Source organism: Ursus arctos, unplaced genomic scaffold, assembly GCF_023065955.2.
Source record: "Ursus arctos isolate Adak ecotype North America unplaced genomic scaffold, UrsArc2.0 scaffold_24, whole genome shotgun sequence".
Classification (NCBI taxonomy): domain Eukaryota; kingdom Metazoa; phylum Chordata; class Mammalia; order Carnivora; family Ursidae; genus Ursus; species Ursus arctos.
In genome coordinates, this window is record NW_026622919.1 from 4,046,422 (window position 1) to 4,072,284 (window position 25,863).

General features: G+C 40.2%; 1 protein-coding gene across 4 annotated transcripts in view; it reads right to left on the reverse strand.

The window, feature by feature from the left end:
- Positions 1–25,863, reverse strand: part of TNRC6C (trinucleotide repeat containing adaptor 6C) — a 152,714-nt gene that overhangs the window by 112,987 nt on the left and 13,864 nt on the right. For 2 of the 4 annotated variants that reach the window (XM_044378755.3, XM_057317669.1), the window contains exon 1: positions 8,050–8,812. The exons of 1 other annotated variant lie outside the window; for it this stretch is intronic. In XM_044378755.3, the coding sequence (XP_044234690.3) occupies positions 8,050–8,069 (20 nt within the window). In that variant the 5' untranslated portion in view covers positions 8,070–8,812. Of the gene's footprint in view, positions 1–8,049; positions 8,816–25,863 lie in introns of those variants that run through there. One more of the 4 variants, XM_044378754.3, reaches the window with a different exon arrangement.

Sequence of the window (25,863 nt, forward strand, 5' to 3'; positions counted from 1 at the left end):
TGTCTATAAGAACCATGAAGTCATTCAGCGTTTCACCAGGACTGGGGGTGGAAAAGAGGACCATGGCTCTGATGAGTAAGAGCAGAGGGTAGAAGGAAGAGTTTTTATTTGAGGATCAAAGGATAATATAGTTGATAGAGACTCTCAGGTCTCCTGATGTTCACACCTTTGTATAAATGCCCTCCTGTGAGTGTGGGAGGGACCTGTGACTTGCTTCTCACCATTAGAATATGGCGGAGGTGACAGAACGCTGCTCTCCTGACTACATTATATAAGACTTCATCTTTTTAGCAGACTGACTTTAGTCTCCCTCTTGGTGCTGGCTTTGAAGAAACAGCTACCGAGAATCCTACCGCTGCAAGGAAATGAATTCTGTCAATGGCCTGAGCGACCTCGGAAGCCCACCCTTCCCCAGCCAAGCCCCCTGATGGAAACCCTGCCTGGCCTGGATTGCAGGCCCAGTTAAGCCATGCCCACATCTTGACCTACAGAAATTGTGACATAAGGAATGTATATTGTATTAAGCCACTAAGTTTGTGGTAATCTGTTATGCAGCATAGAAAAATAATGCAGGTAGCAATTTAAGACTTCTGGGGCTGCCCAAGACAGAGAAAGACCACAATAGCCTCTCTCGGCTGCTGATTACAACAAAGAACTAGATGAAGCACAACGTAAATACAAAAATACAGAATGAAAAGCAAACACAAACTGGTAGAGTAGGGAGCAGACTCAAAACTTGGGGAGGTGACCTGCATGGAGGTGACTTTCTCATTTTCCCCTTTTCTCTTACAGTCACAGAGCTGTGTTGTGGCAGTGGTGGCAGAGGCAGCCCAAACTGAGAGAACCCATCTTTCTGAACAGAGGATTAGGAAAAGAAGTGCTTGTGAGCTAGACAGTGTGGGGGAATCCCAGACAGGAACTGGCTGGAGATGACTTCTAAATGCTATTTATAAATGTTCCCAGGTCTAGGTTCACCTTCACTCAGGTCAGATCCAGAACAGTACAGCAAAGGCTTTGAGAAACAACAGCAACAAAAAACATGCTTGGGATGCCTGGATGGCTCAGTCAGTTAAGCGTCTGCCTTTGGCTCAGGTCACGATCCCAGGGTCCTGGGATCGAGTCCCACATCGGGCTCCTTGCTCAGCAGGGAGCCTGTTTCTCCCTCTGCCTGCTGCTCCCCCCCACTTGTGCTGACAAATAAATAAATCTTTTTTAAAAATCAACATGCTCTAGAGGAGTTTAATTGGACTCAAAATCTGTATACATATTCAAAATGTCCAGAATAAAATGCAAAATTACTCCTTATACAAAGAACGAGGAAAACGTACCCAGCTGCCAAGACAAAAGACAAAGGATGCTACCTCTCGGATGACCTAGGTGTTGGAATTATCAAAGACTTTAAAGCAGCTATTGTAATGTTGCTCCAGGAAGCAATAAAGGTAAATACATTAGAAACAAATGGCAATGCAACAGTTCATAGCAGATAAATAGAAACTATAAAAATAGAATCAACTGGAAATTTCAGAACTGAAAAATAAAAACCAGAATTTAGCACTTCACTGGATGGGCCAAATGGAAGAATGGAGATGACAGAAGAAAGAGTCTGTAAACTTAATAGAGATACAGAAATTATCCAATCTGAAGAACAGAGAGGAAAAAAGATTGGGGGGAAGAAAAATGAAGAGCCTCATGGGCCCTAAGGATAGTATCAAAAGGTCCAACATCCATGTTATGGGACTTCCAGAAGCATAAGAGAAGGAGACATGTGAAGAAATAATGGTGGAAAACTCCCCAAATTTGGTGACACATATAAATTTACAGATTTAAAAAGCTCTGTGAACTCTAACTAGGATAAACTAAAAGAAAAGCACACAGAGACATAGCATATACTAAGAACAGGCAGCCAGTTCCAAAAGGATAGTACCGTATGGCTCCATTTACAGGACATTCTGGAAATAGAAATATTATAGGAACAGAAGACAGACCAGTGACTACCTGGGGCCAGGGGTGGAGTAAGATATTGACTACAGAGGGGCAGAACAAGGGAATGTTTTTAGAGGGTGATGGAATCGTCCTAAGTCTCGACTGTGATGGCTGTTACGTGCATATACGTATTGCAAGTATATGCCGTGTGCATTCCTTGAAACTTACATAACTGTATAGTAGCGAGTGAATTCTACTGTACGTAAACTTTGAAAAAGTTAATAAAAAGAACAAAAAAGTCAAAAGCAAAAGAAGTCATGATTTATAAATGGTCATGGGGGGTGGCTCTGGAGAATCTTGAATCCTTCCCTCATGTATCCCCCTCCCCCTCCATACCTGGTCTGAAGAGAGGAAGGGTTTCAATTAAATGGATGGGGTGGGATATAGGGCAAAAGATAAAGGTCTTCACTTCCCACAGGACTAGTATACCGTAAGGCACAGAGGGAAGATTTGGAGAAGACGACAAAGAAACTTAGGAACAGATGACCGCAGGGACTGGAAGGATTGAGAAGAACCATGGCAAAACCAGTTGGCCTAAAGGTATTTTAAAGGAATTCCGACATAATTTTCACTTTAGAACTAACACAGACTTCAGCCCCAGGGTTTAGGTCTAGAGACTTACCGTTGTGTCTACACCACCAAACCAGAACAAAACCTGGCAGTGCCTCAGTAGCAGCTACTACGGTCTGACTGACCAGACTTCTTAAGAAATAATACCTCTTGGACGCCTGGGTGGCTCTTTGGTTAAGCATCTGTCTTCAGCTCAGGTCATGATCCCAGGGTCCTGGGATCGAGTCCCGCATCTGGCTCCCTGCTCCGTGGCGGAGTCTGCTTCTCCTTCTCCCTCTGCCCATCCCCCCTGCTCGTGCACGCGCACGAGCTCTCTCTCGGATAAACAAAAATCTTATAGAAAAAAAAAAAGAAATAGTATCTCTTGCTTCTCAACTTTCCAGTGCTGGTTATCCACTGACATAAGTACATACACTTCCCTATTTCACTCGTATTTTCCCCGCTCTCTGTTACCTTCTTCCATTAGCTTTCCATCACAGAACAAATGATGTTCCTCACGTGAGCTGGCTCTTCTCTGAACAATCAAGGTGATTAGCTCCATCTGCCATTTTTGCCAGTCAACTCCCTATACTCCACCGGTAACTGTATCCCAATTTCCCTCACTTGAATTCCATGGACTTTGGGGGCAGTAACTTCAATCAAACCGTTTGTACTGCATTCCTGGGCCATCCACTAGATTCAGAGACGAATCTAAGGGACGAACCCAACAGAATCAGAGGAATGGAAGCTGCCGGAGCTATCTCAACCACAGAAGGCCTGAAAATGAAGCCAATGCTAAGGAAGAGAAGCTAAGAAACAGTGAGAATTGAGTCTCCAGGACTATGGGGACCTATGTCCTTTGAGCCCAGAAACAAGCTGTTTCTGCGGCCTGGCACCGCAACGCCTGGACCTCCTAGACACTCCTCAGAATATGACTCCTGACCTGCGTGGCAGACAGCTGGAGCAGATGAATCTCACCGACTGCTCCCTACAAAGCCTGCCTGCTCCTGCTTGCTACCTGCATTCTGCAGGCTGCGGAGCCTAGCTTTTCAGTGTTCCCTTCAATGATGTCAGATGCCTCATCCCCAAAGTCCCTCTTTCCCTCCCCTCTTTTTTTTTTTTTTTTTAAGATTTTATTTATTTATTTGACAGTGAGAGACAGCCAGCGAGAGAGGGAACACAAGCAGGGGGAGTGGGAGAGGAAGAAGCAGGCTCATAGCGGAGGAGCCTGATGTGGGGCTCCAGATCGCCGGGATCACGCCCTGAGCAGAAGGCAGACGCTTAACCGCTGTGCCACCCAGGCGCCCTTCCCTCCCCTCTTAAACCGTACAGAGTCACTTTCCGTTGCTTGAACACCAAAAAATACTGATAAACGGTTTCCCAATAATCTATTTAATTTAGGCTTATTCAGGAAGAGCAAGTGCTGACTGGATTCAGTACTATTTAATTATGCTTTGTCTCAAAACGAATCAGGTTCAGTAAACATTTTAACCACTACAAAAACTGCTTTAGTATTACTATATTAGCATGTCAATTACAGGTATAGGAGTTGTGTCATTTTGTAAAAACCGTTTCTCTATTTCATTTCTGAGTTTAAAGCAGCCTCAAATTGAAAATGACACTATAATTCTAAATGTTGCTCCACTTTCACAGTCAATTTATATAATGACACTTGAGTATGTGTACTTTAAATATGCTTAAAATAACAGAAGCAACTCTCCAACCAGTCTCTCAGATACAGCAGTCCTTGCTGCCGTGTCCTGGTGTGTAAGCTACAGAGTGGTTATTAATAACGACCATAATTTCACTGTTCGCTAAAAAATTTTAAAATCTGTACTGTGTAACCAGTGATAAGCATCCTTTCCCCAAGTGTCTACTTGCAACTACTAAGGAATCTGAAGGTAGCGAACTATACTGGCTATTGATTTACCACCTCTGAGCTCCACGCTCAGCTTTTTGGCCACAGTGAAAGCCAATCTGGGACCTTTCAACATTTTTCCTTTGCCAGCTGGGACGATGCTAAGCTTGGTCAGTAGAGGGCGCTGGAGAGATACAGCAGAAGAGTGTTTTCTCCTGGCAGGCTCCTTGCAAAGCCCCCAGTCCCCCAGCAACTTCCCAGCCGCTTCCCCTGTCACCCCCTGCTCAGTGAGTTCTCCACCACCCTGCAAGCCATGGCTGTACCCTCTCCCATAAGGTGTGGACCTCAGCCTGGGAGGCTCTCACAGGGTGCCCCATCTCAGCCCTGGGGGCAGTGGCTCCTCCTTGTATCTGAGTCCTACATTCTTTAAATTAAGCTTTCTTTACTTTTGCCTAGCCAATCCCTTTTACTTCAATCCCTGCTACAGTCAGCAATTCTTCATATTAAACTTTCCCTGTTCACACTGCTGTATGGTTTCTCTCTCCTGACTGATAAAAGAATCCTTAAATTAGAGCCTATTTCAATTCTGTCAATAAACTTGAGACTTTTTAATACTGTCACACCAACAAGTAAAATTCCCAGATGTGTCTCAATGACAAAGAGATGACATCACAGCATAATACTGAAAGTTAAACTTAATTAATAACACACAGACCTCAAATATGAAACCTGATAGGTGGGGGGAAAAGACTCTATTTGCCTGAATTTGGCTAATATGACTTGCCCGGTATTTTTTCAACTCCATTATACTGCTATGCTCTAAAACTCGTGGTACATCTGGACAAATTTAGAAAAGGCTCTCCTTCATGATTATGAAAAAGAAAGGACAAAGTCCCAGCCATAGGACCGCAGGCCAGCCACTAAAGCAACGAAGCTGGCGCCTGGGGCACGTATCAATGAGAGCTGTGGGCTGCACTTGATCTCCAGGGTAGCTTTCTATTAGGAAATTCTGCAATTCTGTGAACTAAAAAGACTTAACTGTAGATTCAGTTTCAGGAGCCATTAAACTAACTGTGCTCAAAGTTGGCTTCTAATTTGGGAGAGCAGGCAAGTGCACAAGACCTGAGCAGAAATAGCTTTATGACAATCTGCACAAGGGAAAAGTCAAATATAAAAAGAGATGATACCACCATTCACCCAGTCCTCTGATCTGGGAACATCTGTGAAGTTCAGGGTTTGTATGTAAGGATAGTAGGAAAGAAGGTTTCAGGGGTATGCACTGGAGTCATAAACTAGTAAAGGAGTCAAATGCCTGCCTAAACAGTTTCTATAATGAAACATAAGGTAGAAAAAAAGGATTGACAAATTATATTTGTGCAAAAGAAACCCACAGGTATTAAAAGGATTGTTAATATTTCACATTAAAAATGTGAAATGTAAAAACTCGTATTTTAGAAATGATGAGCAAGAAAACCTATTTGAAAAATATCAGTTATAGAAAAAATTTTTTAATTTTCTATTTTACTTTTAAACACAAGCCAAGTTTCATTTGGGGAGGGAAAAAGTCCAGACAGATGCTAGGGGAACTACCTGGGTAAGAAAACAAGTGTTCTTTTTTTTTTTTTTTTTTTTAAGATTTTATTTATTTGACAGAGAGAGGCGCAGCGGGAGAGGGAACACAAGCAGGGGGAGTGGGAGAGGGAGAAGCAGGCTTCCCACTGAGCAGGGAGCCTGATGCAGGGCTCGATCCCAGGACCCTGGGATCATGACCTGAGCCAAAGGCAGACGCTTAATGACTGAGCACCCAGGCGCCCCAGAAAAAAAAGAAGTGTTCTATAATTTGCTGTACTACTGTTATATATCATCAGGTTGAGTCTTTAGTCATTGAACAAGCACAGAACAGTGAACTGCTTCCTGAACCAGTCTGAGACCCTGACCTGCTCAGTCCCATGCTTAGCACATTAACAAGTATTTACCAGTCACAGACTGTTGTCCCCGCACTTTATACCGCTGCCTTGGAATTAGTGCCTTAAACCCCCAATTCTAATACTCAAAGTCTGGAATCTGGCAGGAACTGTGTACCCAATATTATGTTCATACACCACTTTTTTTTATAATAATATATATTTTTTATTATAATAATATTTTATATTGTTACTCACCATACAGTACATCCCTGGTTTCTGATGTAAAGTTCGATGATTCATTAGTTGCGTATAACACCCAGTGCACCATACAATACGTGCCCTCCGTACTACCCATCACCAGCCTATCCCATTCCCCCACCCCCTCCCCTCTGAAGCCCTCAGTTTGTTTCTCAGAGTCCATAGTCTCTCATGCTTCATACACCACTTTCTAAAAGCAAATGTTTCCGGGATGCCTGGTTGGCTTGGTCTGTAGAGCATGTGGTCTTGGGGTTGTAAGTTCGAGCCCCACATTGAATGTAGAGATCACTTGAAAAAAAAATTTTTTAAAGCAAATGTTTTGTTTCCTATGATTCTCATAAAGTCACCTTACTGCTAGTTGCCAACATTCTGGCTTTCTTAAAAAAAAAAAAAAAAAAGAAAAGAAAAGTTCTAGAGTTTACCTCTTTAAAGGATTTTAATGGAGCCACATCTAGTAAGGATTAATGTAAGTATTCAAAGCTAACCTACAATTTGCCCTATAGTGAAAGCAATTACCAATTTACCAAATTATGTTACTATTTATGATTCAATTCCTCTCTCTGTCCTCTATGGCATCTCATTAACCATGAGAACACACACCAGTTCTATAAGGAAAGAAAAAGTTTCCCTAGCACTCAGGTCTAAAGATAAGGTTTTCAGGGTATACCCCACATAGTGACTGAGTCAAGCAGTGGACAGCCTCTTTCATGCCCTGGAGCACGCATAGGGCAGGCTTTATTAAACCATCTCCTGCAACCTCTCATAGCCAAAAGCATGATGGGAAAACTCAGGAAACTCTCAAAAACTCAGCAATTCTCTGGGGAACCAAGGCAACACGGTCCAAACATATGAAAGTTTCTGATGGTTTTGCTTAATCCAAATACATACCTAGAAAATCAAATAATCCTCCGTAATACCAAGTCCAACTATAAAAATACTAGGGCAGCAGATAGTTCGAGGTTGTAGTCTTTAGAAAAACTAATGATGACAATACCTGTTATTTACTAAGCACTGGGCTAGGAGTAGGCCTTTAGAATAGACGATCTCATTCATTCCTTAAAAGTATCTTGTTGAGGGGTGCCTAGCTGGCTCAGTCGGTAGAGCACGAGACTCTTGATCTTGGGGTTGTGAGTTTGAGCCCCATGTTAGGCATAGAGATTACTTAAAAAAAAAAAAAAGAATCTTATTGAAATGGATATCACCTGCATCTTAAAGGAGAGGAATCTAAAGCTCAGGGGATCTCAGTGAGTAGCCCAATGTGGTACAGACAGTAAGTGACAGAGCTGTCCTCCAAGGGGGGGTTTGACTGAATCTCCCCCATATGCTTCATCCATCACACCACGCTGTATCCCCAAAGAGCACATATTCTTTACTGTAGTCCAAGAATGAGAGCCACCTGCTTCAGACTTAAGATAAACTGATGGTAAGGCTGACCTCATTTCTTCAAAATAGAAGAGCCCAACCAAAACAGTCTCTCAAATGATTATTACTTACAGTACAGGCAAAACTGCCATAAAAGACCCCAAAATACGATGTCCTCAAGATGTTTCTCCCCCCCAGTCCAGAGGCAGGCGAGGCATCACTGTTCTATGAGGTCATCTGGGGACCCAAAGTTCTTCTCACTCACTAGAAGAGAGAAAGAGGAACTGGAGAGAGCAAGCCATTTCTTGTTGGATTTGTGACCTGGAAGTTCACATTATTATTTCTGCTCATATCCAATTAATCAGAACTTATTCACATGCCCACATCTATATCCAAGGAAGGCTGGGGAAAATGTCTCTATGTGCACATCTAAAACTTCTTCCAAAAGGAAGGAGAGAAAGCATTCCAGGAGGATAATCAACAGCCTCTGGAACCAATGGATGGCCTGTCCACCTCTACAGGGAGATAGAAGTTTTTTCAGAACAAAACAGGTACACACACACAAATCTGAGTTTGTGTGTTACTTGAACGAATGATACATAAATCAAGTCCCCAACATTCAACTCTATAGAATATGACCAAAATGACTTCAGGCAGAAACTTCTTCCAAGGATCAAGATGTGACCAGTGACCTGCTAATGACTACAGAAAAATCTTAGCAATGCTTCTATGGAATGACTGGGCATCACAAGGTTCTCAGTAAATCTTCCACAATGAATCTATTATAAAATACAAATATTATCTAATCTAAGATGCCTTCAAATATAAGATGTATCACTATTTTATGCACCACTAAGAAAAATAATGCCAATTACACCATGATATGCCATTATCTATAATATGCATGCCAATTTCAGAGATGTTGAAAGTGAGAAAAATATGTTTCTTAGAACAAATGAAATATAGTATGCCCCTGAAAAAAACAAATCCAACTGATATACCCTATAAAATTACTGGCTAAAAACCAATTAAATTTTGAAGACAAATTATTATAGTTGCTATTAGGCCATTCTTTATGATGAGAAAATAAATAGATAATATTGAGGCCATACCTACACATCACAAATTAAAAAAAAAAAAACACACAATTCTATGGGAAAGACAGACAGCTACCTTATAACACATTCATTACAATTTGCTAAGTATGGGGTGCTGTGATAGCACATGATGGGGGAGTGTCCTGGCCGAGTCAGGAGAGCACGGAAGGTCTCCAATGGAAGTGAGCTAAGTTCTGAAGGATAACCCAGCCACGGCAAGGGAAACAACATGGACAGAAGCTCTACAGTGGGAAGGAACATGGTGTATTTGAGAAACAGCAAGATGATTAGTAGGCTTAAAGTACGGGAGCAATGAAGAAATGGCTAGCACACTTCTGGCTACTATGGAGAATGGATTTTAAGGGCCAAGAGTGGACAAGGAGAAACTAACAAGTAGTCTCCTGCTGTCAGTTTAAGAGAGTTTAGACTTGGTACTTTAGATTTGAGGAGCAGTAGAGGATTTGGGGATGGAAAGCAGCGTCTGAAAAATTATTCAGGAGACAGAATGAACAGGACTTGCCGATTAAGTGCAAATGGGCATAAGGGAGAGGGAGGCATCAAGAACAACCCTCAGGTTTACCACCAGTGTGACTAAGTAGATGATGGCGTCATTCACTGAGATAAACACCGGAGAAGGGCATGTTGACTTTGAGATGCTTGAGCATTAAACTGGGAAGGACGCTGGCAGCTAGATATGTAATTCTGGATTCAGAGGAAAGATTCGGCTGGAGAAAAATCTAGAGAGATGTCAATGTAGAGATATAAATCAAAGCCATGCCTGTATCTGAGGTCAGTAGGGAAGGGGTTAGAATAAATAGAAAAGAGGGCCTGGGACAGAGGCTTAAGGAACATCAGTATTTAAAGGTCAGGCTCAGACGGATGAGACAGTCATTCAAACATCCATTCATTATGTATGCATCAATTACTGATTAATAACTGGCCACAATGTGCCACTCTGTTTTAGGTATAAGGATATCCAGCGAACAAAATATGTTAAGACCTATTTATTAAGGAGCTCACAGTTTAGTAGGTAAACAAATAAAAAACACAAGTAAATAAACAAGGTAATTTCAATGTGTGTTAAGTGTTATGAAGAAAATAAAATTGGCATTGCGACTCAAATACCATGAGTGGCCCTAACATCAGTGATGAGATTTCCAAAATGATGAGTAACCACTGAGAAAGTTCCAGACAAAGTACCGTCTTTCCTCAACTTAAATGAGAGTTGCTTTCCTGGGAAATTCAGTGCATATTACTACAACAGCACAAAAAACTATATACACATGTAAAATAGGTTCTGCACGAAAATAAACAAGTTTTTCACCTACCTATATATTCAGATGGATATTCAAGTCATGAAGGATGCATGCAGTATCACTCTTTACTGTATGGGACTGGTCCAGGGACTGGTCCAGACACTACAGAACATCCAGGATCCCTAGCTCCTGCCCACTAAATGCCATTGTGGCTGACCCCGATCATGTGATACCCTAACCATATCTCCATATTTCCAAATGCCCCTCAAAGGGGTTAGTACCACCCTTGGTGAGAACAACTGCTTTAAGGCACACACTGTGCTAAATGACACAAATTCTAAGAAATGGAGATATGCTGACGTCTTTATACTAACATTTTACAGTTGTAGACATTTCCACCATGTGGCAATTTCTTCTTTCATTTGGTATATGCTCACTGAGAGTGTACTATGTGCCAGACAATGTTCTGTGTCCTGCCTTCATAGAGCTTACACTGTAGAGAACTTGAAATGAAGATGATCCACGATGTGGCTCTTTTATTTTAAATCTATACACCCTGTGTCTCTCAGATAAAAGTATAAAAGTTTCCCTGAAAATGAATGTTACCTTCCCCATTAACTGTTATTTATTTATAGGCACATGCACCATAAAATAGATTTAAGCATTCAGCACCCAAGAGATGACACCCAACGCTGGAAAAGCAATTGTATAGTTTCATATCCCACTGAAGAAGTTTCTACAGTCTAAGAATACAGACAGTAGAGTAGCATCTACTAGTGGAAAAGATGCTAACTGTAACTGAACCCTGACTCAGTTATAAATAACTATGCTCAGAAGAGAAAAGCAAAGGGAGGAGCTGTGAGTTTTTAACCAAGGAACCATTAACGCTCAGGAGCAATGTGGGAGAATAAATTCACAGATGGGCAAGTGCAAAGAAGAAATTCTGATGTTGCAAAGATGCCATGAGGAGTACACAGGTGGTAATATTGATAATTAGCAAAGTGCCTCGGTATACAGCTGACCACTGTCTTAATTTACACTCTCCGTAATCCTGAGTTTACTTTAGGGAATTTTCCAAACTTAAAAGAAAGGTATGGTTGAAATGATCCTTTATATAAAATTTTGTATTCTGTTATTTTCATTTTTAACAAGGTATTCTCACACTAAACAAGCTTCACAAATATAATTTTTAATGACAACACAGTACCTTCATTGTGTAGGTAGACCACAATTTTCTTAACAATTCCCCTGTTGTTTATTTAGGAGTTTCCATTTTATACTATTTTCATCACTAATCCCCTTTTGTGTAGTTTGTTCTGTATTTGTGATTATTCTAGTTTGTTCTGTATTTGTGATTATTGTCTTAGAGAGATTTCCAGAAGCACACTTACTAAAACAAAAGGGTATAATTAAGGGTTTCAATACCTGTAACCAAACTGTTATCCAAAGTATTTTAATAACCTGTACTTTTATTAGCTGAGTATAAGAGTGCTTATTTCAAAACCTCTCACAAGCAGAGTATTATAATTTTTAATCTTTGCTAATCAAATAGAAAAAAAGTATCTCATTGGTCTTAATTTATAATTCCTTGATTATTATTGAATATTTCCCCCTATATTTGTTAATCTGCATGAACTTTATTTTCTGTGAATTGACTGGGTCTTTTCCCCCTTTTTTGGTTGTTTTTTAAAGTAGGCTCCACACCCAGTGTAGAGTCCAATTCAGGGCTTGAGCTCACGACCCTGAGATCAAGATCTGAGCTGAGATCAAGAGTCGGATGCTTAACCAACTGAGCCACCCAAGTGATCTGTGAATTGACTGTTTAGATCTTCAGGTCTATTCCTTGGGTTCTTAGTAGCTTTTTCCTTATCAGTTTATAAGAGTTTCTGTGTTGAATGATTAACCATTTACCGTATTGCTATAAATATTTCTACCATTTTTGGTTTGTCTTTTAATTATTTTTGACATTCAGAAGTTTCAAATTCCCATAAAATCCCACAAAAAGCTATCATGAGATTTTACTTTTAATCCAGACTCTAAATTTGCTGTTTTCTTTTCTAGATTTCTCAGTTTTTTTATACAAATGATGCTTTATTTAAAATTTTATTTAGGTGGAAAAAAAATAAATTTTATTTAGGTGTATGGTAGACATTAGGATTTACCTTGCTTTCTTTTTTAATCAAGTAGCTAACAGAGTGCCTGGGCATCATTTAGTGCCCTGGGACTAAATGAACCCTCCTTACTCTATTCATTTGTAACACTGACTCTTCAAACATCAAAGTCACATATAACAGATGGGCCTGAAGACCATTCTGCTCTATTAATAACTGGGTGTTTCTGCCAGGACCACACTATTTTAGTTACTCCAGTTTCATAAAATTTTGCTTATCTGCTACCACTAGTTTTCCTCATTACTCTTTTTTAAAAAAGTTACTCAGGGCGCCTGGCTGGCTTAGTTGGTGGAGCATGTGACTCTTGATCTCAGGGTTGTGAGGTTGAGCCCTATGCTGGGTGTAGAGATTACTTAAAAGATATTAAAAGAAATTACTCAACTACGCTTTTGTCCTTCCAGATGAAATTTACAATCATTTTGCCATGTTCCAAAAGAAAACATATAATTTTTATATAAGTTAGAATTTCTTTATGGGTGCCTTGCTTGCTCAGTAGGTGAAGTGTGTGACTCTTGATCTCAGGGTTGTAAGTCCCAGCCCCAAATTAGGTGTAGAGATTACTTAAAAATAAAATTAAAAAAAAAAAAAGAAAGAAAGAAAGAAACCTACAAATTAATTGATCTGAAAGCTCTGTAGGACTTAATTTTCCTATTTGAAAAAAATTTTTCTCTTTCAGTGAAATTGTTACTTTCTTCCTATTTCCTATATATGTTAAAGCCATTTCTAGGTATTTTATGGTATCTGTGGTTGTATAGGGTGTATAGGCTCAAACCTTCTACGGATGGCCTACATGGTTTCTGATGGTAGATGTCTAGTCAGGTCACTGATCTATCTATATTGCATCAAGAAACTTTTCAGCTGATCATACTGGGCTTCCTGGGTATACAATCTGTAAACAACCATCTTTTCATCTTTTTATTTCTTATTTCTATTCCATATTGTGCTAGGCAGAATTCTAAGACCCCTGCCAAGATTTTGACTCCTGCTGCACACCTACCTTCCCCCAGTTATTCAATCAAGCACGAATGTAAGCACTGTTGTGAAGGGGGTTTGCAGATGTAATTGAAGTCCCAAATCAGTTGACCTTAATATCCAGGTGGGCCTGAGCTAATCCTAGGAACCCTTTAGGTTTAGAGGTCAGAGACAGAGGAAGTCAGAAGTTCAAAGTATGAGAAGGACTGAACACACAGTTGTTGGGTCTGAAGTGAAGGGTACATGGTGAGGAACACAGCAGCCTCTCAGAGCTGAGCCACCCCCACTGACAGCCAGGAAGCAAGGACCTCAGTCCTACAACTAAAAGGGACCTGAATTCCACCACCACAAAAATGAGGCTGGAAGCAGACTTTTTCCCCCAGAGCCTCCAAAGGAGAACTTGCCTTGGCTGACACCTTGAGGTTAGCCTGTGGACCCTGAGTAGAGACCCCAGCCATGCCATGCCAGAACTTCTGGCCTGCAGAACTATAAACTAACACTGGTGGTTCTTTGAAGACACTAGGTTTGTAGTAATTTGTTATGTAGCAACAGGAAACTAACACACCTACCTTATTTAACTGGCAGGAACTTAGATGGCAATGTTAGATCAGACTAGACAGTTATGTTAGTGAGTCTTAGCAGTCAGGGATAGTTGGAGTCAGAAACCATACCAGTAATTTGAACAGGGTGGGCTTAATGGGAAGCTCTCTCAACTAGTACAAGTTGTCTAACTTTTAAGAGGGGTAAAAAAGGTCTTTATGGGATCCAGAAGAAGCAAATGCAGAAATCTACTATCTCTAGTCTGAGGGTACATGAATAATGGGCTAAGAATTTAGCAGCGGAGCTCTCTCCACACGGACTAGAAAGGGTGTGGCTGCCAGAGGACTCACCAGCAACCTAACAGAGGGCTCAGGTCAAAGATGGTCCACAGGAGGCCCCTACTAAGTGACGGATAATCTTCCCAAAGGTATGAGTGGACCAAAACTGCTCCGTAAGCGCCACTGAGATAAGAACTACCAGAACAACTCTCAGATTTAAAAAAAAAAAAAAAAAAAAAAAAAAAAAAGCACACCCGAACCAGAAGTCCTTTTTGTTCCTCTCTTCCTCCTTATATTCTCTCTGAAGTGCCCTCTGTTGACAAAGACCAACATGAAGCCAACTAGCCAAAGGGAAATGTTTACAAGTGGCCAGCTCCACTATCACAAGGCCAGGCAAAGATGGATTTGGATTTACAGAGATTGGAAGATGAGGAACAAATTATTAATTGGCACAGTCTATCCTTTTGGCCACTTCGCTTCCATATACAACCTCTACACACATCTGAACTCATATAAAGTACCAAAGAACTCTGTTTGCACCTAACAGCATGCAGCTATCTCCTTATAAATGATGATGCTCTCACCTTCTTCCCAAAACAGGAGCCACAGTCCTAAAAGCCATTGTATCCATCACTGGCTATATTAATTACTTTTTTTTTTTTTTTTTTAAGTAGCCTCCATGTAGGGCTTGAACTCACAACCCTGAGATCAAGACCTGAGCTGAGATTAAGAGTCAGAGGCTCAACTGACTGAGCCACCCTGGTTTCCCTATATTAATTACCTCTCAAATTCTCCTCTCCTCTCCACTAAATATTCTCTTCTCTAAAGACTAAATTGTCAAATTAACTCACAACAATTTCTATATAAAATAAGGGGAAGAAGAAAAATAAAAGTTAAACATACAGATGTAACAAAGAAAAAAAAATCGCTACAATTCTCATTTCTGTACCTGGTCACGAGGTCAGAGATGGTATCCATAACTTTCTTTCTCCATTTCCCATCCCATTATTTCCTTTGTCTTCAATCAGAACCTCAGGTAATCAGGATTCTCAACATGACAGGATTAACCGTAACCCTCATTTCTGAAGGATCTGACTCATCAGACCTGCCTTTTGGGGGCACTGCAGTTTTTCATTACTCCTTAATATAGTGCACGCTTACTGAGAGACACTGTAGAGAATCCTGAATTAACATAGTCTTCCTTGCTCCCACCGTGTAGCATAACCCTTTCTGCCCCTTAGTAATCAGCATCAAGCACTCCAGGCAGTAAAGTGAGTCCTCTGGTTCAGTGGCAGAGAGTCCCAAATCGGTGGTAGCCCCATATACCAATTCAATGGAACTATCCTGTAACCTCTGGTGGAAGCATTCCCCACTTTGAAAATAAGAGCTCCAAACCCCAGCAGGCTCAAAGTTGCTAGGATGGAAAGCAGAAATTCTGCAAGTGGGTTATCAGGTATAATGATAGTGAGAGACTGCTTTTAGGGTTTTACCATTAAGGATGATATGGAAAGTTGGTCTGAGAAATTACACCACGTGAAACAAATATCCTACTCTTCCTAATTTGTGTCTAATGGAAGAAATAGCAATAACAAAATTATCTTTTCTCCTTTTAATTCTGATTTTTGCTTTTTGCATTTTGAAGCTATGTTACTATGTTACTATGTGCATACAAATTTCCTATGGATGGACTCATTTTTCATTACAAAATTTCCTTCTTCACTTCTATGAATGTGTTTCGCCTTGAAGTCTACTTTGCCTAATATCACTCAAATTGACCGTCTTACTACTAAGTTTACATTTGTTTCACTTATCTATGTTCCTTCCCCCTCCCCTCTTATTTCTTGTCTTCTTTTGGACCAATAAATATTTTTTATTACTCCATTTCCCCTCTCCTTCTCTAGTAACATGGTAGCTATAAATTCTCTTTCTATCCCTTTGTGGTTACCCTAGATCAGCTTTTCTCAACTTAAGTTCCACTAGAGAACTGTCTTACAGAAAACAATCTGAGTGCTCTTTTGTCAATTTTTCTAAGGATGATACACAGCTGGTACCATTCCAGATGTAAAGAAGTTAATTCATTAATTACAAACAATTCTTTAGCACAGAAGTTAGAAAACTTTTTCTATCAAGGGCTAGGGAGTAAATATTTTGAGCTTTGTGGGCTACACGGTCTCCACTGTAGCTACTCAACTCAGGTGCTATTGCATGAAAGCAGCTACAGACAATACATGAACTAATGGGCATGGCTGTGTTCCAATAAAACATTATTTATTAAAACAAGCAGGAGGATGGATCTGGCCTACAGGCAGAAGTTTGTCAATCCCTGTTGTTGGGCATTAGGACATGATTGTCTCACTAAACACGGTAGAGAAGGGCTGCCTGAGGCATTACATCTTATACCCCAGACTCACTAGTCCTTTTTTTTTTTTTAAGTTTATTTATTTATTTGAGAGAGGGAAAGAGCATGCACAAGCAGGAGGGGCAGAGGAAGAGGGGGACAGAATCTGAAGCAGACTCTGCGCTGAGCACAGAGCCCAATGTGGGACTCAATCTCACAACCCTGAGATCACCACCTGAGCCAGAACCAAGAGTCAGACGCTTAATCAACTGTGCCACCCAAGTGTCCCTCACTAGTCTTTTTAAATATAAATTTACAAGGACCTTAGGATATTTAAACTATAGCCTCTTCCTGCTTTCTGTGCTACTCTTGTCATGTATTATTCTTACTATTTTATACAGTTAATAGAACTTCAGATTTATTACCATTTACTCTTTCCACTGCTCTTCATTCTTTCCTGCATCTCCATGCTTCCATCTGGGATAATTTTCCAACTACCTTGAGAACTCTCTTTATAGTTTCTTTAGTGTGAATCTGTTGGTGATGAATTCTCACAAGTTTTTGCCTGTCTGAAAATGTCTATATTCTACCTTCATTTTTGCTTGATATAAATTTCTAGGTTGGCAGTTATTTTCTTGCAATTCTTTGAAGATTTGGTTCCACTGTCTTCAGATTTCTATTTCCTCTGCAAAGTCAAGTGTTAGCTGCTCCTTTGAAGGTAATGTCTGTTTCTTCTTTGACTAATTTAAGACTTTCCTTGGGTTTTAGCAATTTTCTCTTTTCCTTTCCTTTTTTCCTTTCCTTCCTCCCTCTTCCCCTTCTGTTTTATTTTTTTAAAGATTTTACTTATTTATTTGGGAGAGGGAGAAAGAGAGGAAGTAGGGGGAGGGATAGAGTGAGAGGGACAAATGGACTGCACTGAGTGCAGAGTCCCAATATGGGGCTCAATCCCATGACCCTGAGATTATGACCTGAGTTGAAATCAAGAGTCAAATGCTTAACTGACTGAGCCACCCAGGCATCCCTTTTCTTTTTATTCTGCTTAGGTCCGCAGTGATTCTTTCTTTTTTTTTAAACCATTTTTTTTTAAAGATTTTATTTATTTATTTGACAGAGATAGAGACAGCCAGCGAGAGAGGGAACACAAGCAGGGGGAGTGGGAGAGGAAGAAGCAGGCTCATAGCAGAGGAGCCTGATGTGGGGCTCGATCCCAGAATGCCGGGATCACGCCCTGAGCCGAAGGCAGACGCTTAACCGCTGTGCCACCCAGGCGCCCCTTTTTTTTTTTCTTAAAGATTTTTTTAAATAAAGATTTTATTTATTTATCTGTCAAAGAGAGAGCACAAGCAGGGGGAGCGGCAGGCAGAGGGAGAGGGAGATGCAGGCTCCCTGCTGAGCAAGGAGTGCAATGCAGAACTCGATCCCAGAACCCTGGGATCAGGACCTGAGCCGAAGGCAGATGCTTAACTGACTGAGCCTCTCAGGCGTACCAAAGATTTTATTTTTATTTAGTTGAGAGCGAGAGAAGGAGAGAGAGAGAGAGAGACAAAGAGAGAGCGTGCATGCGCACGCGCACAAGTAGGAGGAGGGGCAGAGGGAAAAGCAGACTCCCCGTGGACCCTGAGATCATGACCTGAGCCAAAGACAGAAGCTTAACCGACTGAACCACCCAGGTGCCCAGGTCCACAGTGACTCTTAAATCTGTGGCTTGATAGCTTTCATCAGTTCTGGAAGAACTGATGGAAGAACTCAGCCATTACCTCTTTATTGCCTCTGACCTTTCTCCTCTCCTTCTGAGACTCCAATTGTAAGAATTTTTAGACTTTTAATAGTGTCCCATTTGTCTGTTATGTGTTTTTCTTTTTCTTTTCATTTTCTTTTTCAACTCTTTGTCTCTGAGCTCCAGCATGGATATTTTCTTCTGATCTATCTTCCAGTTCATTAATACTCTTTTCAACTGTGATTAATCTGCTATGAAACCCTTCTGTTACTGTATTTTTCATTTCGAGAATTTCTATTCAATATTTTTCATAGTTTCCAGTTTTCTGCTGAAACTCTCCGTTTGTCATTTAATTTTTGAGAATATTGATCAATGTTTTCTTAAAGTCCAAGGCTGATAACCCTAAAATCTGGATCTTTTGTGGGTGCTCTTGTTGCCTATCTTTCCCCCTTGATTTTCAGTCTTTTTATATGCCTGGTTTTTGACTGAATGTTATTGTGTATAAAAATGTATAGAGATAGGGGCGCCTGGGTGGCGCAGTCGTTAAGCGTCTGCCTTCAGCTAAGGGCATGATCCCAGCGTTCTGGGATTGAGCCCCACATCAGGCTCCTCTGCTATGAGCCTGCTTCTTCCTCTCCCACTCCCCCTGCTGTGTTCCCTCTCTCGCTGGCTGTCTCTGTCAAATAAATAAATAAAATCTTTAAAAAAAAATGTATAGAGATAACCTGAGGTTCTGGATGATGTTATCTTCCTCTAGAGAGGATTTACTTTTGCTTCTATAGGCACTTAAAAGTAGAGATGAGGGGCGCCTGGGTGGCTCAGTCATTAAGCGTCTGCCTTCGGCTCAGGGCGTGATCCCGGCGTTATGGGATCGAGCCCCGCATCAGGTTCCTCTGCTGGGAGCCTGCTTCTTCCTCTCCCACTCCACCTGCTTGTGTTCCCTCTCTCGCTGTCTGTCTCTCTCTGTCAAATAAATAAATAAAATCTTTAAAAAAAAAAAAAAGTAGAGATGAATCATTTTAATCTATTTCAGGCAATTAAAAACTAAGTTTTAGTTTTTGTGAGAGCTGGATTTCAGGATCATCCTATGTTCACCATTACTCCTAGGGTAAAACCTTTGGGGGAGAGGGTCCCAACCAAAAGCCTGGGATGTTCACCAGGGCCCTTCCTCCTCTGCTATTTCTGAACTCCAGTTTTTATGTCTCCTATAGCCTCATAAGTTTGCTGAACACTCTATTTAGCTTCTCAACCTGTTTTCTGTTCAGCTTTTCAGTCACAGCTTTTGAGTGGGCAAATGCCTCTGAGAGGTCATGTGGCACCAACTGTTTATCCTCTTCCTTAGACCTCCCTTCTTTTGGGGATCTTGGCCCCTCCAAGTCCTCAATGCCCTGGTAACTTCTAATGTCTTCAAAGAGTTGCTTTTTATGGTCTACCAAGCGTTTTTAGTTCTTGGCAGCAACGATGGTCTGACACAGAAGCAGAAGCCTCCAAAGATACTGCATTTTACTCAATAACTTTCCAGGTAGCAATCAGGATAATCTTATACTTGATCTACTAATGCAACGGAAATGTGAATTTCTTGCATCCCCAAGGGAACCCTTACTTGGTCTTACTTGATCTACTACTGTCAGTGGGATCTTGGAGTTCTTGCATTACCAAGGTAACCCTTACTTGGTCTTACCATCTACTGATTTAATATGCTACTCCATTTGTCTCAAATTTTCTTCAGAAAGAGATTTTAAAGAAATAATACTAATATTGGTAAATTATACTTGCTGGTAAAGTATTTAAGATTCTAAGATTTAGGGACGCGTGGGAAGCTCAGTTGGTTAAGCACCTGCCTTCAGCTCGGGGTCCTGGGATTGAGCCCCACGTCAAGCTACCTGCTCAGCACGGAGTCTGCTTCTCCCTCTCCCTGTGCCCCTCCCCCTGCTCCTGCTTGCTTGCGTGTGCACCCGCGTACATGCACTCTCTTTCCTTCTCAAATAAAATCTTAAAAAAAAAAAAAAGGATTCTCAGATTTATTTATGTGACAGAAATTTAAAGTTAGCTTTGTTGCTATCATTTTCATGTTTTTGGTATCATAATTATGCTAGCTTCATAAGAGGATAGCTTTCCCTCTTCTTAAAGTTCTTAGATAATTCACATAGTAAATATTAAAATATGAAAGAATTAATTTTTATTAACATTATCTGAAAAGGAGAAACGTTTGGAGATAAATTCTTTTAAAATTAAAATTTCTTTCTTTTTCTATTTAGGTTTTCTGGATTCTCAAAGGGTCTGTGACCATCTAAAAAGTTAAGATCCAATCCTAGCACAAAGCTAAGGCTCAATAATTGCTATTTCTTTTTGACCTAAAAAAAACTGTCTTTTTGTTATATGCCAGGTCATGAATACCTACTATTTTGAGTCACGGAGTTGCTCTTCATTACGTAAAGCTTTAAAATTACTGGAGATTATGGACCCAGGAAAGATACTACTGAAACTGAAAAAGGGATATTATTGCTCACTTTACTTTCCTAATCCAGGAATCTCATCAAACTTTGGAGAGAGAGTTGACACCATTAGAAGTCAGTAATCTAACACATACGAAAATTTAGTTATTCAATCAACCAAGCAATATTTACTTAGTGCATACTCTATAAAAGTCAATGAGCTAAGTTTTATAAAAGATGAAAAAAAATTAAACATGAATCTTGCCTTTAAGGAGTTTATAATCTAATAGAAGAAAACTTGTATATATATAATTATTATAAAATTGGAAGGTCTAAGCACCATAAGATAGATAACAACCAGAATCACCTGTCATCTAATAATTCATACAATCTGTATGCCAAGCAGCAACATGTTAAACATTCTATTTTTTTCTCTTTAACATAGATTTAACATGAAGAGGAAAACCACGCTTTATATGTAAGTGACTAAGTGACTGTATATTTAAGTATCTGATCTTACTGAATAAAGCTTTACACGTTATGATAATTAAATGCCACAGGAGACCTATTTATAAGCATTTCTGGAACCCTGATTGGGGCTTGTGTGAAATACAGTAAATTAAACTGACAATATGATCATCACAAGAACAAATCCTAATAATCTATACAGAATACAAATTCAATCTCTATCCCAGGTCTTTACTCACACAATAATTTTATATGCCAGCATATCTGGAGTTTTCAGAGCAAAACAATCTCCCTGCCCCACACACCTTACATATCATACCAAAGTGATTGCTATGGTCATGTCTATGGTAGGTTTAAAATAATACCACTCTCTACACTTGAATCACTCCTCTGAAATTACAGTAATACACACACAAATAGATAATGACAGTACAAATGTGTGACAGTGAGTAACAGACTTTGCAAGCTGAACATAGAGAAGATAACGTGTACCTACAAGGTGTCAAATGTATGCACTATCTCATTTAATCCATACAATAACCCCGTAGTAGGCATTATTATTCACATCTTCCAGATGAGAAAACAAAGGCTCAGAGAAATTTAAAAATAAACCCAAAGCTACCCAGCTTAGAAGTGGCATTCCTAGAAACCTAGCTCAGAATTGGCTAGACAATTCCCAAGACCACACGAACACCAGCAGTGCCAAATACTGGTTATCAGTTAATGAGAATAATAAACTGCACATCTTTAAAGTATACCATTCAACAAATTTTGATATATGTATACTCTTGTCACTTGCACACACACACACACACACACACTCAAGATGACTCCACAGAATGAGAAAAGAGGGGATGATGTCAGGTAAACTTTTCATAAAGTTATATTCACTCAAGCTATAGGACTCTCCTCTACGATGATGCCCTTTGTACTTCTTTACATGGGAATGTCTTTTCTTTTATAATGATAAGAGTGGATGGTGGTGGTTTTTATTTTATTGTCTTATGTGGCAAGACTAAAAGATAGCAACCATACGCTGATTCCCGCTTCTGTGTTGAAACTTTACTTGTGTATTAAGTCTTAATACACAATGCTTTTCTCTATTTTCAAATACAATGCTTTTCTGTATTTTCAAAAAGAACATATCTTACCTTTAAAAGGAAAGATTTGATTAAATAATACTTCGGAGATAATTACCTTTCTACAAGAATGACAAATATTTTTTAAAACTGCTGTGTGTGGGACACCTGGGTGGCTCGGTTGGTTGGGCATCTGCCTCCGGCTCCCTTGAGTCCTGGAATCGAGCCCCGAGTCAGGCTCCCTGCTCAGCAGGGAGTCTGCTTCTCCCTCTGTGCCTCACCCCACTCATGCTTGCTCTCTCTCAAATATATAAAATCTTTAAAAAGGGGGGGGGGGCTGGGACACCTGGGCTCAATCGGTTAAGCATCTGCCTTCGGCTGGGGTCATGATCCCGGGGTCCTGGGATCCAGTCCGGCATTAGGCTCCTTGCTCAGTGGGGAACCCGCTTCTTCCTCTGCTGCTGCCACTATACCTGCTTGTGCTCTCTCTCTCTCTCCCCCTCTGATAGATAAATAGATAGATAGATAGATAGATAGATAGATAGATAGATAAAATCTTAACAAAAAAGTGCTGTGTGTAGCCTCCTTTATAGGCAAAATTATAAGGAAGGCATCCCCATTCCTTCTACTGTTGTCTTTTTGGTGGTCACTCAGTTTCTCATTTTGCTCCTCATCCCACTCCCACTAACATACTTCAAAACGGAATCTCAACAGATACACTCATGGGCAACAATGTAATTTAATTCAGTCTTTTGACTTACATTACTATTTTCACGGCCACATTCTTAACTAGCAGCATGAGTGGAAGAATTTTTCTCATCCTCCTTAAGATTATATTTAAATACCGCCACCTTAGTATGTTCCCTCTGAATGTGGTTTCTTTAATTTGCTTTTCTTTGATTACTGGCAAGATTAATTTTTAAAATGTTTGCTCACTGACCTGTTTTATAATCATCTTTCCATTTGCTCTTTTATCTATGCCAAAAGGCATAAAACTAGTTTTCTCCAAGACTTGAGTTTGAGGGGCGCCTGGGTGGCACAGCGGTTAAGCGTCTGCCTTCGGCTCAGGGCGTGATCCCGGCGTTACGGGATCGAGCCCCGCATCGGGCTCCTCTGCTGTGAGCCTGCTTCTTCCTCTCTCACTCCCCCTGCTTGTGTTCCCTCTCTCGCTGGCTGTCTCTATCTCTGTCAAATAAATAAATAAAATCTTTAAAAAAAAAAAAAAAGACTTGAGTTTGAACCCAGGACTGTCTGATCTTAGGCAAGTCGCACCCCCTCTTTGGATTTCAGTTTTCTCCTCTATAAACCCCAAAGATCTGTGAATTCTAAATAATTTAAATTAAGTAAGACTTATTCTTGAAAACACAGCGGGCACACAAAACATAATGCTGGTTAATTATATTGTTGTTCCTAACCCATTACCACCTTGACTATAGAGAACATAAAATAGCAATGGTAATATAAATCGCAAATAAAACTAAGAAAAACAAAACCACAAAAACCAATCCTCGCATTTTTAATAAAAAATACAAGAGTGTCTGCAGTATGTACGCACATTTGATACACACCAAAGCCTTCAGATAAAAGGGCAGCTTTTTCTCCTCTAAGAAGTCAGTACATTTACGGAGTTGTATAGCCATAAGAACCATGATCCAGGTTTTGACCATTTCCATTACCCACCAAGATCCAAACTGCAGTCAATCCTCATTCTCCTTTTATTTTTTTAAAGATTTTATTTATTTATTTGACAGAGACAGCCAGCGAGAGAGGGAACACAAGCAGGGGGAGTGGGAGAGGAAGAAGCAGGCTCCCAGTGGAGGAGCCCGATGTGGGGTTCGATCCCAGAACGCCGGGATCACGCCCTGAGCCGAAGGCAGACGCTTAACGACTGCGCCACCCAGGTGCCCCTCAATCCTCATTCTCATTCTTAGCTCATACTTTTAGACCCTGTAGTTTTGCCCTTTGTGGAAATATCATAAAATGAAATATGGCTATTTTTACTTGGAATGATGGTACTGAGATTCATCCACACTATAGGATATGTATCAGAACCTCATTCTTTTTATTGCTGAATAATATTCCATCGTATGGCTATCTGCATTTCCAATATCTATTTACCAGCTGATGGTCTCGGATCGTTTCCACTTAACTGGCCCTTATGAGTAACATTCATGGTCATATTTTTGTGTGAAGAGATGGTTTTATCTGCACTGCTTTATCTGTACTGTGTAGATACACAGGAGAGGAACTGCTAGGTCATATAAATTTACGTTTAACATAGTAAATTTATGTTTAACTTTTTAAGAAACTGCCAAACTGATATCCAAAGCACCTAATACCAAGCAATTCCCACCAGCAACGCCTTAAGTTTACCATTTCTCCACATTCTTGTCACTTGCCCTTTCAACTGTAGCCATCCTAGTGCATATATAATGATTATCTCTGGTTTTAATTTTCATTTCCTGAATGACTAACCATGTTGAGCATCTTGCACACTTATTAGCAATTTGTGTATCTTCTTTGGTGAAATGTCTACTGAAATCCTTTGCCCATTTTTTAATTTGATACTTTGTCTTATTACTGACTTGTGAGAGTTGTTCTTTGTATGTATTCTGAATACAAGTCCTTTATAAGCTATATGATTTGCAAATAGTTTCTTCCAGTCTGTGGACTGTCTTTTCATGTTCCTAATGGTGTCTTTTGAAGTACAAGATTTTTAATTTTGATGAAGTCCCATTTATCAAGTCTTTTATGGCTCATGCTTTTGGTGTATCTATGAACTCTGTCTAACCAAAGGTCATGAGGATTTTCTCTTACCCTTTTTTTTTTTAACAGTTGCATAGTTTTAGTTCTTACATTTAAGTCTATGATCCATTTTGAATTTATTTTTGTGTATGATGTGAGATAAAGATCTAAATCACCTTTTTTTTTCTTTTTGGCATATGAATTTCCAACTTTCCCTGAACGTTTATTGAAAAGACTATCTTGTGGGGTGCCTGGGTGGCTCAGTTGTTTAAGCATCTGCCTCTGGCTCAAGTCATGATGATCCCAGGGTCCTGGACTGAGCCCTGCGTCCGGCTCCCTGCTCAGTGGGGAACTTGCTTCTCTCTCTCCCTCCACCCTCCCACCCCCCCAACTCGTGCACACGCTCTCTCTCTGATAGATAAGGAAGGAAGGAAGGAAGGAAGGAAGGAAGGAAGGAAGGAAGGAAGGAAGAAAGAAAAAGAGAAAGAAAGAAAGAAAGAAAGAAAGAAAGAAAGAAAGAAAGAAAAGAAAAGAAGAAAGAAAGAGTCAGACAGATTATCTTGGGGCACCCGGCTGGCTCAGTTGGTGGAATGTGTGACTCTTGATCTCAGGGTCGTGAGTTCAGGCTCCACAATGGGTGTAGAGATACTTTAAAATCTTTAAGAAAAGACTAGCTTTTCCCCATTGAAATGCCTTGCACTGTGTCAAAAATCAGTTCACCATAAATGTAAAGGTTTATTTCTGAACATTTGTCAATATATAGGTCTATCTGCCGACACCAAACTGTCCTAATTGCTTTAGCTTTATAGTATACTTTTTTTTTTTTGAAGTAGGCTCCACATCCAGC